Below are 14769 nucleotides of genomic sequence, written 5' to 3'. Positions count from 1 at the left end.
ATGTATATGTACTTAACGGACACCGTAATTCATTGGACGCAGTATGTTGTGACGACCAAGGAATGGTGCCGTTTCACACCACTGCAAAATGTTGGCTTCATATGGTCTATTACAGAAACACTTACCACTCCTGTGAAAATATATTTCAAAACATCTCTCTACTTCACTATCTGGTGGCACAGAAAACTCTACACACCTCTAGTTAGAAATAGGCTGTGTAATCTTTATTTAATTCCAGAATACATTCCACAGCATATCACCACACTTAGAGAATAACACAGGCGGCAAAGTTTTGTGGCTCATTTTAGAGAAGCCTTAGAAAGACAGGATTAAAAACACAAAAACGGGACTCCAGACCAATCGGCCTTCACAAGCATCGATTACAACTTGCTGTGGGCAAGAATAACAATATGTGTTAATGCCATGGACCCCATCTTCAACCACAGTACCAAACTGAAAACGAACACACATTCATTATCGTTTGTACAAGAATAGAGAAACAGTTTTCCCCGAGCATCGAATGGTTTCCTCCTTGCAGAATATAAAACAATACATATACAGAGACCATAATGCAAGACATTTAAACATTCAAAGCCAAGAGCAGTGTTTTACTACGTGGAATGTTGAAATGCTGTGAGCGCAAAAATCAAAGTGTGTGGTGCATGGACTTTAAAAAGCTGCAACCGAATGGCGGTAGTCAAAGAAACAGCATCAAGCATTGATAATACTATCACCTGTTGCTCAGAAATGTGCTGGTCATGGTCAAACACACCCTCCTGTTGAATACTTTTTTGGGTCTTTGGTGTTCCCTGCTCAAAGCCACAACTCAAGTGTTGCGCCTTTGTCTCTCAACTATAATGAAAACGACTTAACTACGAGTGAGCTTTGACCTGCAGCATCTCCTAAAGGCCATCTATAACATAAAAATAGACACCAGACTTAAACACTCAACTAGATTGTGGCCAAAATCTCAACTTAAACAATGGAGCTTTAAAACATCTGCTTGAGAATGTATTCACTATTATCAAAGTGCCCTAAAATAAAAGGATTTATGTAAACCGTGATACATGCTTCTTACATCTGCATACTAGAAGACTAAACTGCTTCACTTTTACAGACCCAGGTCTAAGAGGATTTTAATGCGTAGGGTCAATCTATACCCTTGCCTGGAATACTGTCTGCAACTGCTCTACAACACACCTGGGATATGAACATCTACCCTTCCCATTAAACAATATCTAAAATGTACATGGCTAGCCTCCTTTAAATTGGGGCTGGAACATATAGATATAAAATCGTCCCAGACATATCTGGAAAAGAGGGTATGAAACATTTTCTACATCATTCATGGAACAGACAGAACTATTTTACTTGTTCCATAAACATCCCCATCTTCTAAAAAACCTTGCTGAACTTTGGTTGCCTAATAACTCTACAACAGTAAAACAGTCTATGCTGAGAATGTGAATAGTCAACAAAGGTGACGCTTCACAAAGCAAACAAAGGGCAAAGGTTATTTAGGAAAAAGAAACTATCCCACATGCTCTGGGATTAAGAATGCCTTTACCACTCTACCACGGATGATCTGGGATCTAAAGTTTAAAAATACTATGGCATTCAAACGCCTTGGAATTTCACCTCACTTCAACTGTAGATGTGACATCATATAACAGTGTTGTTCGGCTGGATCTTGAAAAGTAGAGAATAAAACAGGACTACCTTCAAAAGGATATCGCTTACACAATTGCTGGACTTACTGAGGCACTCAAGGACCATGGTCCGTATCATTGCTTCTCCTTTTGAGGTTGCTGTATTAGGCACTCTTCCTATGATCACACATTTAATAGTTTCAAACACTAGAGGGACATCGCCAAGATCCGGCCTCATATGGGTTTTGGGAGTTAAATATTCACGAAAGAGAATCCAAAATAGTAAAAAGAAAATTCAAACGTGAAGTGAAATGACTCATTAGTCAAATGTTTTTACACAGTTTTTCATTATATAAAAACTGACCATGCAGTGATGCCAGTCTCTCTACAAGATGGAAAAATATGTATTTAATTGACGTATAAATAAATGCAGGATGAGAATGGAAAACGACGAGGGAAGAGGCAAAGACATTTAACTGTTCAGTCGAGAACTAGTTTGTGAAAATCACAAAAGTCATCCGGTCAAGAAAAAAAAAAATCACATCCTTGACATCGACCAAAACGACAAATGAAAGATGCATAAGGGCGAACCTTATTTTTGGCAGGGATTTTACACTATGGCAACATATTTTCAGGGCTTGCTAAGGGTAGTCATGAAGAAGTAAAACAGTTGCTAAATTCCCAAATTAACCTTTCATAAAATGTGCTTTCTGAATTTGTAACTCCAGATTCCAATTGACTCGGCATTGAATCATTTCAACTATATTGTAGAGCACTCCTTGTTTGAGCAACATGGTTACAACATTGAACAAAATGCGTGAGGTGGCCTCAGTTTCAGACTCCTCTGTCGCTTTCATGTGGTGTGCCAATGCAAGAGCTATTGCTTTGCTGAACACGAGGCTGTGGGTGTTTTCAAACATGGAGTCATTCTTTACAGACCTCAATGTAGGGGCAGACAGATAATATACAGTGGGATACCTGCACATATATACATCAAAGATGTTCAGCATCAAATTAATCTTTCGAAAACTCATATTAATAAGGAAAGAGGGGCTTAAGGCAAATGTTTGAATTGAATATTTAACAAAAATAACCAACCCAAGCAACGCTGACAAACATGTCAAAGTGTTCTTTAAGGACTAATGCACCATGGTACTATTCGTGGTGCTTGAGGGTTGAACCCGTAGATTCATCTAAAACTAAGCTTTGTATATTTTTTCAAACTGTGAGGATATCGTATCTGCATTAACACATTAAACAATAACCAGAGAGCGCGAGGAAAAAAAAGAGTTTAGAAGACAATGCAGTGATCATCTTGGAAAGATTTGGCAATGAAAGCACACAAGATCTGAGATTTAGGTGGTTTTGGTCAGAGGATTTGGCGTGGCATGCCATAGCCAGTCATGCCAGACTGTGATGCTCCCTTGTTGGTGCCCATCTGCAGCCCAATCACGCTCTGCCCTTCTTTCAGCTTGTCTTCTGAAAACTCCCTGCGATTTTCTTGGGCTTTTCTAAAATAAACATTAACAAAAAGAAATGTTGGTGACCCAGGTACATAAGTTGTTCTATAACAGTTTTAGACAATCTTGAAAGGCTCAATTTATCAACAATCATCCACTTTTCTGACCACTACACAGTCCTTTTTCTTATGGCCCTCTGATACATAGGAAAGGTGGACAAGACCCAAACCTGTCAACTTAATTTTCAGCCGGACATTCCTTTCCCTCATTTGATGCCTCTGTTGCATACCTCTTTGCGTCTCAAAAAAATCTCTAGGATTGACAAGCAGGGTCTTTAAACTTCGCCACGCCTCAAAGGGCTAGATTATTTTATGAAACATACATTCCACAGTTCTGCTACTATGGGAATGTGACCATCTCAACAGGAATACAAATCTCTCACCATGGGGTTATGGAACAGGCTCTACATTTAAAGGTGGTTTCGGATACTTTGACTTTTCTGTACTAACATTTTGCCATATGTTTATTATTGTTCAAAGGTAGGCATACAAAACTTCAAAGACATAAAATCACATTGCAAAGATCATGGTTCCCCAAAGCCAGTCATGGAGGGCTGGATCCATGCCAGATTTTTAAAATAACTACATGTATCTAAATGGGCATGTGCTAAAAATATGGCATTAATTCAGCCCTCCAGAACCGACTTTGGAGAACCCTGGCATAGATCATAAACATTAAAAACATATGGAGTTATACATAATAAATATAACCAGTGGACCGCGTCATGTAGTGGAGTGGGTAGTACAACATTTTGTATACCCCCCATTCTGCATGAATATACTAATTAGAATAATCTATTAATCATAGTGTTATTAATGTGTTTGCATGTAATTTAATCAACATTACTAATATACAAAATACACGTGGGATTTGCTATATGCATGGCTAAATAATTTTGTAATTAAAATATGTACACATACTAACAGTAGTAAATAGAATATTGCACGATATATGTTGCTTTGTGATATTTTCGTAATGTCGCACCAGATGATATCAAATGGGTGAATATAAATGCTTTAAATGTCGCTATACGCTAGATAATTACAAGCACATAGAGGGATTAGTGAGGGCTTAACATTTTATTCATTATTTCTATGTTTTAATTACTCATGTGTTTGTTTCGCTTAAGTTGCCCTTTGGGCCTAAAGCAAAGATGGCCGACGACTTAACACGACGTGATGGCCACCATTCCACGAGGTTTTGGGCGAAGTGCGCTACAACATGTACCTGTGGCTTCGTTATGACCCTTGTCATACTGTACTCAAGCAAGGTCACGGTGGGAAGCCCGCCAAGTACGTTAACAAAGGACAGATACAAGAAACCGGAATGATCGTGAACAGTGACATAACCTCTTGAACTGTGAGAAACCTCACCGGACGATCCTAACCGACCAATGGAAGAAGCCCAAATTTTATAAAATGTAACATCTTGACTCTACTTTCATTATAAAAATGACGGTAGAATAGAGAGGGACACATCATTATTATTATCTTCATTCTCTTACTCGTGCTTTCCTTTTTGCTGACGGGGACGACGGTGACGCTACGTGACTGCTGCGTTCCTGAATCTTTGACAAACTGAATGCTGCCCATTGCTTTGATGAACTGAGAACTTTATAAAAATCTATGGGCACTGGTAGATGCTGGCACGTCTCTGGTCCTTGACCATTCTTGGGACTGTAGCATGCTGCATGAAGAACTTTCTAATTTAGACTGATTGACAACTAATTTGATGACTTAGAGGACGACCGATAGCCAGATTAGGGAAATATGGTAGTCTGTGATTTACGAAAGATTTAATAAATTTATGAGATGGAACTAAATTCTTGCAATAACTAGATGAACCAATATTGATTAACAAGCAAATGTGTTTTGTCATTTATTGAGGGAGAATAGATCAAAAATCCTAAATGTGTTTTTAGCTGGTCTAAATCACCTTACCGATCCAACTAAATGATCCATTGATCAAGTGGGAGGAGTATCTTGATATTTAGGAATAAGATCTATAGGTGTGAGGTTATTCATGTATAGTTATGTATTATAATATTTTCCTATAGGTTATAAGATATTCCTTTCATGTCAGCGCTTGGAACATTCATCTCCCCTGTAAGTGCAGACCAGTGAGAAGTGAAGCATGAGTGTTGGTTTATGGGCCCCACCAATGATTGTATGAGTGAATGTGTTAATGTGGTATTTGGTCTGTGACTAAGGCAGGAAATTTGGTACGGGGTTTTGTCCTGATTCCGGTTACCCAGGTTTCCGCGCTGCAACCGTTTTTCTGGTAGCAAGATGATGGTTTTTATTGTTATAGTTTGGTGGTTATTGCTTGTAAATTGCTTAAGTGATTATTGATTAGTATCGGTTTATGTATTAACACTCTATGTTGAGTCACGTTGAGTTCTATGTTGTTTGACGGCTTCTGGGATGTAGGAAGTCGTAAGTTTGTAACGGTTCTGTAGTAGAGCAGAGGTAAGCGCTGCTCTCGGGAAAGACGGAATTGTTGTTGCCCCGTAGGTACACAGGGAAAACGTGTGATGATTGGAGTTGCACGACGCATTGTCTGGGTTCGATTCGGTAACATTGTCGTGTGTTACCATTAGGGATATTTCTTGTATGAGATAAGTGCATGGTAGTGAAGGTCACCTGTGAAATTTTGGTCTTAGGTACCAGGAGTCCAAAAGGAGCTCTGATTATGCTTATCACTGGAAAGGTAATAGGTGTTCCCTAAGCTTGCTAGAAGGATAAAGTAAAGGGAAGTGCTACTTTGTTAACGAGTGTCTTAATTCTGTGGTAGGACAGACTGTTCGCTGTTCTCGGGAAAGACAGAATTCTGTGTGGATGAACTACATTTTCCGTGTGAAAGTGCGTTAATGAAATAGCATTCAGGATAATTGCGAAACTCTGGTTTTATTTCTCAGGAGCATTGCGTCTCCAACTAGGTGTCTTAATTCTGGAGAATCTGTTAGCCGATGCTTGTTAGAAGGGTAAGGTAGATGGATGTGCTACCTTATCAACGGAAGTAACGATTCCGTAGTAGGGCAGAGGTAAGCGCTGCTCTCTGGAAAGATGGAATTCTTGTGAGAAAGGTCTTTGACTATCCTTGGTTAGCGAAACAGACTTCTGCGTTCCTGAATCTTTGACCGACTGAATGCTGCCCATTTCTTTGATGAACTGAGAACTTTATAAAAATCTATGGGCACTGGTAAATGCTGGCACGTCTCTAGTCCTTGACCATTCTTGGGACTGTAGCGTGCTGCAAGAAGAACTTTCGAATTCCGACTGATTGACAACTAATTTGATGACTTAGAGGACGACCGATAGCCAGATTAGGTATATATGGTATTCCGTGATTTACGAAAGATTTAATAAATTTATGAGATGGAACTAAATTCTTGTAATAGCTAGTTAAACCAATATTGATTAACAAGCAAATGTTGTTTGTCATTTATTGAGGGAGAATAGATCAAAAATCCTAAATGTGTTTTTAGCTGGTCTAAATCACCTTACCGATCCAACTAAATGATCCATTGATCAAGTGGGAGGAGTATCTTGATGTTTAGGATTTAGATCTATAGGTGTGTGGTTATTCATGTATAGTTATGTATTATATTATTTTCCTATAGGTTATAAGATATTCCTTTCATGTCAGCGCTTGGAACATTCATCTCTCCTGTAAGTGCAGACCAGTGAGAAGTGAAGCGTGAGTGTTGGTGTTATGGGCCCCACCAATGATTGTAGGAGTGAATGTGTTAATGTGGTATTTGGTCTGTGACTAAGGGAGGAAATTTGGTACGGGGTTTCGTCCTGATTCTACATGAATAACTACATGTATCTAAATGGGCATGTGCTAAAAATCTGGCATGAATTCAGCCCTCCAGGACCGACTTTGGAGAACCCTGGCATAGATCATAAACATTAAAACCATATGGAGTTATACATAATAAATATAACCAGTGGACCGCGTCATGTAGCATTTTATAGCCTCCCGCGATTGCTTCACTGTACCCCAGGATCTAACAAGCAGATGCTCATCCGAGGCACTCCTAAAAACAACTATTTTCACCAATAGCGAACACGTGGGGATTCAGTGTCTGACGAGTGTCTGGTTATACACAGTCTTTCCATTACTATAGCTGCCGACAAGCATTGGAAAAGTCTTATATCTAATCTACAGCACCAATAGCAAAATTTGTAGGTGTATAAGATAAACCAATCTAATTTTAGTATGCTGCATCTTCATACTGGCAGAGTCAACCAAATAAATTACACCCCCAGTGACATAATCAGTCCTCTGACAGCACAACTTCCCGATTCAGAGGCTCCACCCCACCCACCTACCAGTTGTGTTTTGCAAATGCCCGATTACAACCTTCTTACTCGCACTGAAAAGCAGTTCAAATAAACGATTTCAACTTCAAGATAAACACCAATGGAATTAGGCTCAATAAATCCCAAATTTCTCTATACTTCAAAGAATTCCCCCTCCACTATGCCATACAGATTCTGAACTTCGTCAGCGTGAATTTTTCCTATGAACTTGCCTAATAATCCTATTTCAGGCTGTCACTCGGTTAGGACAGGAGCACCGATCCCAAGTAGCAATGTTAGAGTGGCGGTAGCCAACAATGAGGTTTATCTAGTAAACGTTGGTATTTGAAAGAATTCATGCCATTGCTTCCATATAGCAATAAAAAAAATTAAAGTGTAAATCATAACTTTCTTATAGTAACATGATTCCACGTGTCTAAGAAAGCCAAATGCAGCACTCATCGACCACCAAGATTCAATGACCCAATTCAGACCCGCAGCAATGTGTCGGATCAGGAAGAGATCAACCTCCTGGGTTGAGCAAGAGTTTCACAAACACCACGCTCAACTAAGTTTTTTATAATTCCATGTACAACTACAATATGTAGCTTTCACCTGCTGAAAAAACACAGTGCTGGGACTACAAGCAGCATAGCTTTAACATCCACATTGCAGAAGAAGCTTGTTTTTTAGATCAAGATGTTAATTAGTTAGGTGAGATTATACCAACCTTTCCTCATTAATTTCTGATCACATCAACCGCCAAAGAATACACACAATGGGTAGACACCAGGCATGACGCCCCAACTAACCATCAAAACACATTCACAAGCATGGGCTTAGTTGGTGAGGTAATTTAGTTTCGACTCCATTTTGTATTCCGTCGCCATTTTGTGTTGCCCTCACTCAGGCAGCTCGGCGAACAAAGTGTTTCTGCCCTTTGTACTGCTACGTGTCAAATAACCTCCCCTTCCTTGTTGTGAAGCCAATTCCAGGAACTAGCCAGACTGACTAATCTTTGTCTAGACTGACTAATCCTTGTCCCAACTATCTGTTGGCCATCGGTATACTTTCTCTGCATTATCTTATTTTGCAAGTCGTCCTTTGAAGCACACAAACACGTCCTGCCATTACTGATTGACCTATAGGTGCTGTCATTGATTGACTTATGGGATTGGGCAAGAACACGACTCAAGGGGGATGTTCTGGTTACATGGTGCCTTGTTTTGAATGTTTTCCTATTGGCTAATATTTGGTGCATGGGGAGTGTTTTTCTTTGGGTGTATAAGGTTATAAAAGACTGTGAGCCACGGAGTAAAGTGGCAGTCTCCTGAGAACCTACCACTGATGTACTTCTAGGATAACTGTGCGTAGCTGCAGCGAATATATTTGGTTTTCTACGCTAACAGAGTATTCCGTGTCTCTGTACAACAAGGCAGGTGAACTCGGAGATTTCAGGCGTGCCCTGCGCCGCCAGGCCCTCAAAAGGCCCGGTTTTTCAATTGGTGCCCTCTGTGAGGCGGCTTCAGAGGTAGTGGTCGAGCCCAAGGGTCGTGAGGAGCCCCGCAAGGAAATTCCAGAGGAAGCGCACCACATGATAGACCCCTGCATGTCGCAAGTGGATCGAAGGTCTTTGCAGCGCGGCTTCTCCTTTCCAACGGCTGCTTGTGACTGCTGCCCTGACTGCCGCCCTGCCTTGGACACCCCTTTGGTGATGACTGGTATTGCGAGACGTTAGACGGACCTCTGTTGGCGTGAGATAACATTTGGTTAAGTAATAGTGGGTAGCTCCCACTTCTTTGTTTTTGATTTTTTGGATTCGGCTCTTGCAAAAGCCGAAGCCGAGGGGTGAGTACATTTGTGCTGTGTTGGTTGATTAACCCCTTGATGTTTGTAAAGAGGCCAGTGAAATAACGATGCCTGGTTTCAGTAAGTTTAGAAGGTGGTGGTGGTGGTGTTGTAATAGGGATACCCAACTGGAGGACTCTTGTCCAATTCCTCCGGCTGGAACCCCCACCTATGAGCTCTATTCTAAACGTGGTGTGGGCCCCATCACCTTTAATGAAGTGTGGGTCCGCTATACGAGAAAAGATGGCGTTTTGCAGTGGCCAAAAAATGGTAGTTCTGAGCTTGATATATTAGGTAATTTGGAAGCTACAGTGTTTAAAAGAAAAGCCCGGCCAGCTATGTTTGACTCTTTTCGCCTTTGGCGCAAGGAAGCCAAACAGAAAGAAATAAAACAAGCAAAAAGAGATAGGAAGGAAAAGGGCATGACTGTTATACAGGCTGCCCAGCAGTTTAAAAATAATGATAATGATTATACAATTGAGGTTTTAGATAGACAACATCGTATGGCAGTAGATAAGTGTTATCCGGTGTTGCCCACTTCCCCTACAGACAAGGATGTTGACCCCGAAAAGGATCCTTTAATATCCCACCTGTTGAAATTACCCCCGCCCTATGCACAGGGTGCCAATGCACCCCTACTATTGCCACCCGCTCAACTACCTGTTGTTCCCTAACAGGTCCTTGCACCTCAACCACAGCCCCTTCTGGTAATGCCAATCCCGCCACCTCCTTTGCCTTCGACCCCCTTTATACTTGTCACCCCCTCTTCTGCCCTGCCGAATACCTTGTCCCCTGTCTTTATGTCGAATTCCCCCTCAGTTCGTAAGCGGCTGGTTGACACTGTTTCTGGCCTTTTGTCCCCTTTCTTTGGGTCATTAAACATGACTCCTGTTCTTCCTCGTAGGCAGACCCATAGTCAGCTCCCAGGTCCCCAAGAACGTGATGCGTTAGACCTCCAAGACCGTAAGTGGATCATGAATGACCCCCAGTATGGTATACAAGATATCATGGACACTTTTCAGCAGTGGGATGCGCCCACACAAAGACATGTTTTTGATACCATGTGTGTCATTCTTGGTCAAGAGTGGGAGGATATGGGTTTAGGATCAGCCCCCCAGGGTCTGCTAGATGTTCAGGCTGACTTTAACAAAGGGATAATTGTGGGTGCTGAGGTTGAGGAAGCTGTAAGGACACTTGTCATCTTTAGAACAATGTTCACTTACCGGTCTCTGCCTTAACTAGATCCTTCTGTTAAAAGGAAATTAAAACACTATCCTATGAGAGAAGTTCCTCCGGTGTGGAGAGAAGCTGTTGCAGCCCAGGGCGCTAATCCTGGTATACCCGCTCACTTTCAACGTGTATGGGTACATGTTCCTTGGAAAAGATCTGAGGTTCTGACCCTTAAACAATCCTTACCAGACCCCGTAAAAATCCTGCTGGTTATTACAAAGAACTGTCCCAGACTGTTGATGCATGCATTATGAATTTAGCCGTTATAGACATGCTGATGGGAAATGTGGTCCCACAACCATTGTGGGCTAGAATTCAGAAAGAGGACCATGCCCAAGAATTGGGGGGCGATTGGGCTGCTATACTTGCCGCAGATAGACTCCAAGTGGGTGGTGCTAAACCTGATGCCTTAATTGCAGACCTTCCCGCTAGGATTATTACCTTGATGAAAACTATGATGCCCGCTCTTCGAGTTAATTGGGACAAGTTAGCTGCCTGTAAGCAAAAGAAAGATGAAAGCGTTTCCGACTTTTTTACTCTATTTGAGGAGACGTTTCTTGATCACAGTGGTCAGGATATGAGCACGGAAGGTGGCCAACGATTATTTGTAGATAAATTTGTGTTTAATTTGCTCCCTGAACTTTCCAATAAACTGAAGGATTCCGAAAGTACGTGGGCCGTTTCCTCTTCTGCACAGATATTGGCTACTGCTCAGTATTATGAAAATAGGGATAAAGAGGAAAAGGACAAACTTGATAAAAAGACTAAGGAATTAAAAACGAAAGTTCTTTTGCAACAGGCTTATCCCCCTCGCCCTGCTCAGCGTCAGTTACAGCCGCTTCCCCAATTCCAGAAGCTGTTGCAAAAACCTGAGCCCTTTGTTCCCCGGCCCCCACTGGGTCCAAATCAATGCGCTTATTGTAAGGAGGAAGGTCACTTCAAAAATAGTTGCCCGGCTTTGTTGCAGCGTGCTGGTGGCATGCCTGGGCCGCGAGGCCGAGGTGGCTACCAGTCAACACCCAGGGGTAGGGGGCGAGGCACATCATCTCAAGACCAGCATTCCTTTTCCCCTCAAAACTCCATGAATTATTTTGATCAGCATAATGCTAAGTCTGCCCATTATTACAATGATGATTATTATACCGAGGATGAGAGTCAGAGTTTTCATACTAGCTAGGACAGCCATAGACAAAGTAAGGGAGTCATATCAGTTCCAGTGGACCAAAATGGGCCTTATGTTAAAGACGTTGCACTAGGTGTTTCAGAGCCATTTCTATTGGACACTGGTGCAACAAAGAGTTCTATCATCCACTCTAAACTCCCTGGGGCACCTTTGTCTGGCTTAACAAATGTTTCTGTAGGATTTTCTGGCGCCCCAGTTCATAACCCAGTTTCTTGTCCTCTGCCCATCTCAATAGGTCCTAATGATTTGGAGGCTCTGCTTATTTTAACAACTGGTTGTGGTGAAAATTTGTTAGGTTTGGACTTGTTAAAAAGACTGTACGCGACATTGCATTGTTCCCCTTCTGGTGTACACCTCACTTTAGGTACGAAATTGATTTACCCGGCGTATTTGTCTAAAGACCAACTCCCCCCTGAATTGCGCTCCCTTCCTGCAACCCTCTGGGCTACAGGTCCCAATGATGTTGGTCTTCTGCGGATTACGCCCTACATCGTCACCCTAAAATCCAATGTTAAGTTACCCCGCATTCCACAGTACAAGATTGCCAGTGATGGTGAAAAAGCTCTATTGGCTATTACTTATGATTTGGTTCAGAAAGGCGTGATTGAAGAGACAAGGGGAAATGTATGCAATAGTCCTGTTTTACCTGTTCTTAAACGCACTGACTCTTCCCAGCCACCCGTTTATCGTTTTGTGATTGACCTCCGGGAGGTCAACAAGATTGTTGTACCCCAATTTCCTGTCATCCCAGATATCACTGCCCTATTGACAAGGATACCTGCTTCGGCTGCTTGGTTTTCTGTTATCGACCTTAAGAATGCTTTCTTCAGCATTCCTATTGCTGAGGAAAGTGGGGATATTTTCGGCTTCTCTTTAGGAGGCCGAAGTTTCCGGTTCAAGCGTGCTCCTCAAGGCTATTGCGAGAGTCCCTCCATTTACAGTCAAGCTTTGAAAACGCAGCTTGATGCTTTCTCTTTGCCCCCAGGTGCCACCCTTATTCAATACGTAGATGACCTGTTGGTTGCTGCTGATTCGTAGGACACTTGTAAACAGGTTACTATTTCACTGTTACGTCACTTGTCTGACCTTCATCACAAGGTTTCACCCTCTAAATTGCAATATGGTCGCCAAGAGGTTACCTATCTAGGTCATCTCTTGTCGAACGAGGGACGGCGATTGACCCCAGAACGTATCCAAGCAATTGCTCAAATGTCTGTACCATGTACACAAAGGGAGGTGCCTGCCTTTTTGGGCATTACCTCTTATTGTAGACAGTGGATTCCAAATTTTTCTTTGCTAGCGAAACCTCTGTTGGCACTGACTCTCAACGATACACCCCAACCTCTCCCTTGGACTGCGGAATGTCAGAAAAGTTTTACTGATTTACGTACTTCCTTGTGCTCTGCTCCTGTGTTAGGTACTCCTGATTACAGTAAGCCTTTCACACACTACATTCATGAGAGAGAAGGTTGCGCATTGTCAGTTTTAATGCAACCATTTGGAGACAAGCAGCGCCCATGTGCCTATTTTTCGGCCACACTAGACCCAGTGGCCAAGGCGTTACCCAGTTGTCTGAAAGCCACAGCAGCAGCAGTTTCCATTTGCCAGTCTGCTGGATTGGTACTGGATAATACTCTTATTGTCATGGTGCCGCATGCATTAGATACTCTCCTAAATAGAACAAAGACTCAGCACCTTACGAGCGCCCGCTTGTCAGGGTACGAGCTGACGCTCTTGGCCAGTCATGTACATATTAAACGGTGCAATACCCTAAACCCAGCCACACTGTTACCGATCCCAGTAGAAACAGATACTCATGGGCAGCATGACTGTTTCAAAAGGTAGAGTGGATCTAAAGGACACTCAACTCCTGGACCCGGATGGGATCCTATGGGTGGATGGTTCTTGTTTCAAGCTCCCCAATGGTGAGACGACTTTGGCCTATGCAGTCACTACTTTGTACACAATTGTGGAAACAGCACGCATTAGGCACAATTCAGCCCAGGCAGCTGAATTGATAGCTCTGACTAGAGCTTGTGTGTTGGCTGAAGGAAAGAGAGTGAATGTGTTCAGTGATAGCCAGTATGCGTTTGGAGTGGCCCACAGTTTTGGTCACCTGTGGAGGGAAAGAGGATTTCTCACCTCCCACGGCACTAAGCTACAGCATGGTCAGTTGATAAATGACCTTCTCGAATCACTCACCTTGCCCACTCAGATAGCAATTGTCAAATGTAGTCAATTGTCAAATGTAGTGCGCATAAGAAAATCACCGATGATGTGGGTCGAGGAAATGCTTTTGCAGACCAGACAGCGAAAGAGACAGCCAGAGACGTCACAAGCCGCATGTATGTTGCGGGCCCTGCTAGATGGGTCAGACAAGGAGGGATGTGTGAGGACACAATAGAAAGTGTAAAAATGATCAAGGTAGAGGCTACAGAGAAAGAACTGAGTAAGTGGAGAGAGGGTACAGGAATGTTGGAGGCGACAGGGTGTTGGACAGAATTGTCGGAACATCGCCTATGTACTTCCAGTTGTTACCATAGCACATGGTCCAGCCCACATTAGTGCTACAGGGATATGCAAACTTCTGGCCCCTGTATGGCAGAATGTGGGGATCCCTAAATGCGCAGATAATCTGGTTAAGCACTGTATTGTTTGCTTGATGCACAATCCATGAAAGGGAACACCAACCCCAGCAGGCCATTTTGCCCCTCCAACCTACCCTTTTGAGGTGTTGCAAATAGATTACATTCACATGGAAAGATGTAATAATCTGAAGTATGTCCTTGTGGTGGTGTGTGCCTTTTCTAGATGGATAGAGGCCTACCTCCAAAGGATAATACTGCTCTGTCTACGGCTAAAGTCCTTTTGAAGGAGTTTTTCCCGACGTTCGGCTTGCCTCGAATTGTCTGGAGTGACAATGGAAGTGAATTCGTGGTTCAGATAATGCAGAAAGTGTGTGCAGGTCTTGGTATAAGACAGAAATTTCATGCGGCAAACCACCCTCAGTCAGCAGGTTTGGTGGAATGCTA

The 14769-nt window shown here is 42.5% G+C and overlaps 1 protein-coding gene across 4 annotated transcripts in view; it reads right to left on the bottom strand.

The window, feature by feature from the left end:
- Positions 1-202: 202 nt before the first annotated feature.
- TAGLN2 (transgelin 2) overlaps positions 203-14769 on the bottom strand; it is a 303419-nt gene continuing 288852 nt past the window's right edge. For all 4 annotated transcript variants that reach the window (XM_085637502.1, XM_085637503.1, XM_085637505.1 and 1 more), the window contains exon 5: positions 203-3160. In XM_085637502.1, the coding sequence (XP_085493628.1) occupies positions 3019-3160 (142 nt within the window). In that variant the 3' untranslated portion in view covers positions 203-3018. The remainder of the gene's footprint in view (positions 3161-14769) is intronic.

Source organism: Triturus cristatus, chromosome 12 (assembly GCF_964204655.1).
Source record: "Triturus cristatus chromosome 12, aTriCri1.1, whole genome shotgun sequence".
NCBI classification, from domain to species: Eukaryota; Metazoa; Chordata; class Amphibia; order Caudata; family Salamandridae; genus Triturus; species Triturus cristatus.
This window is presented reverse-complemented; position numbering and strand designations above follow the sequence as displayed.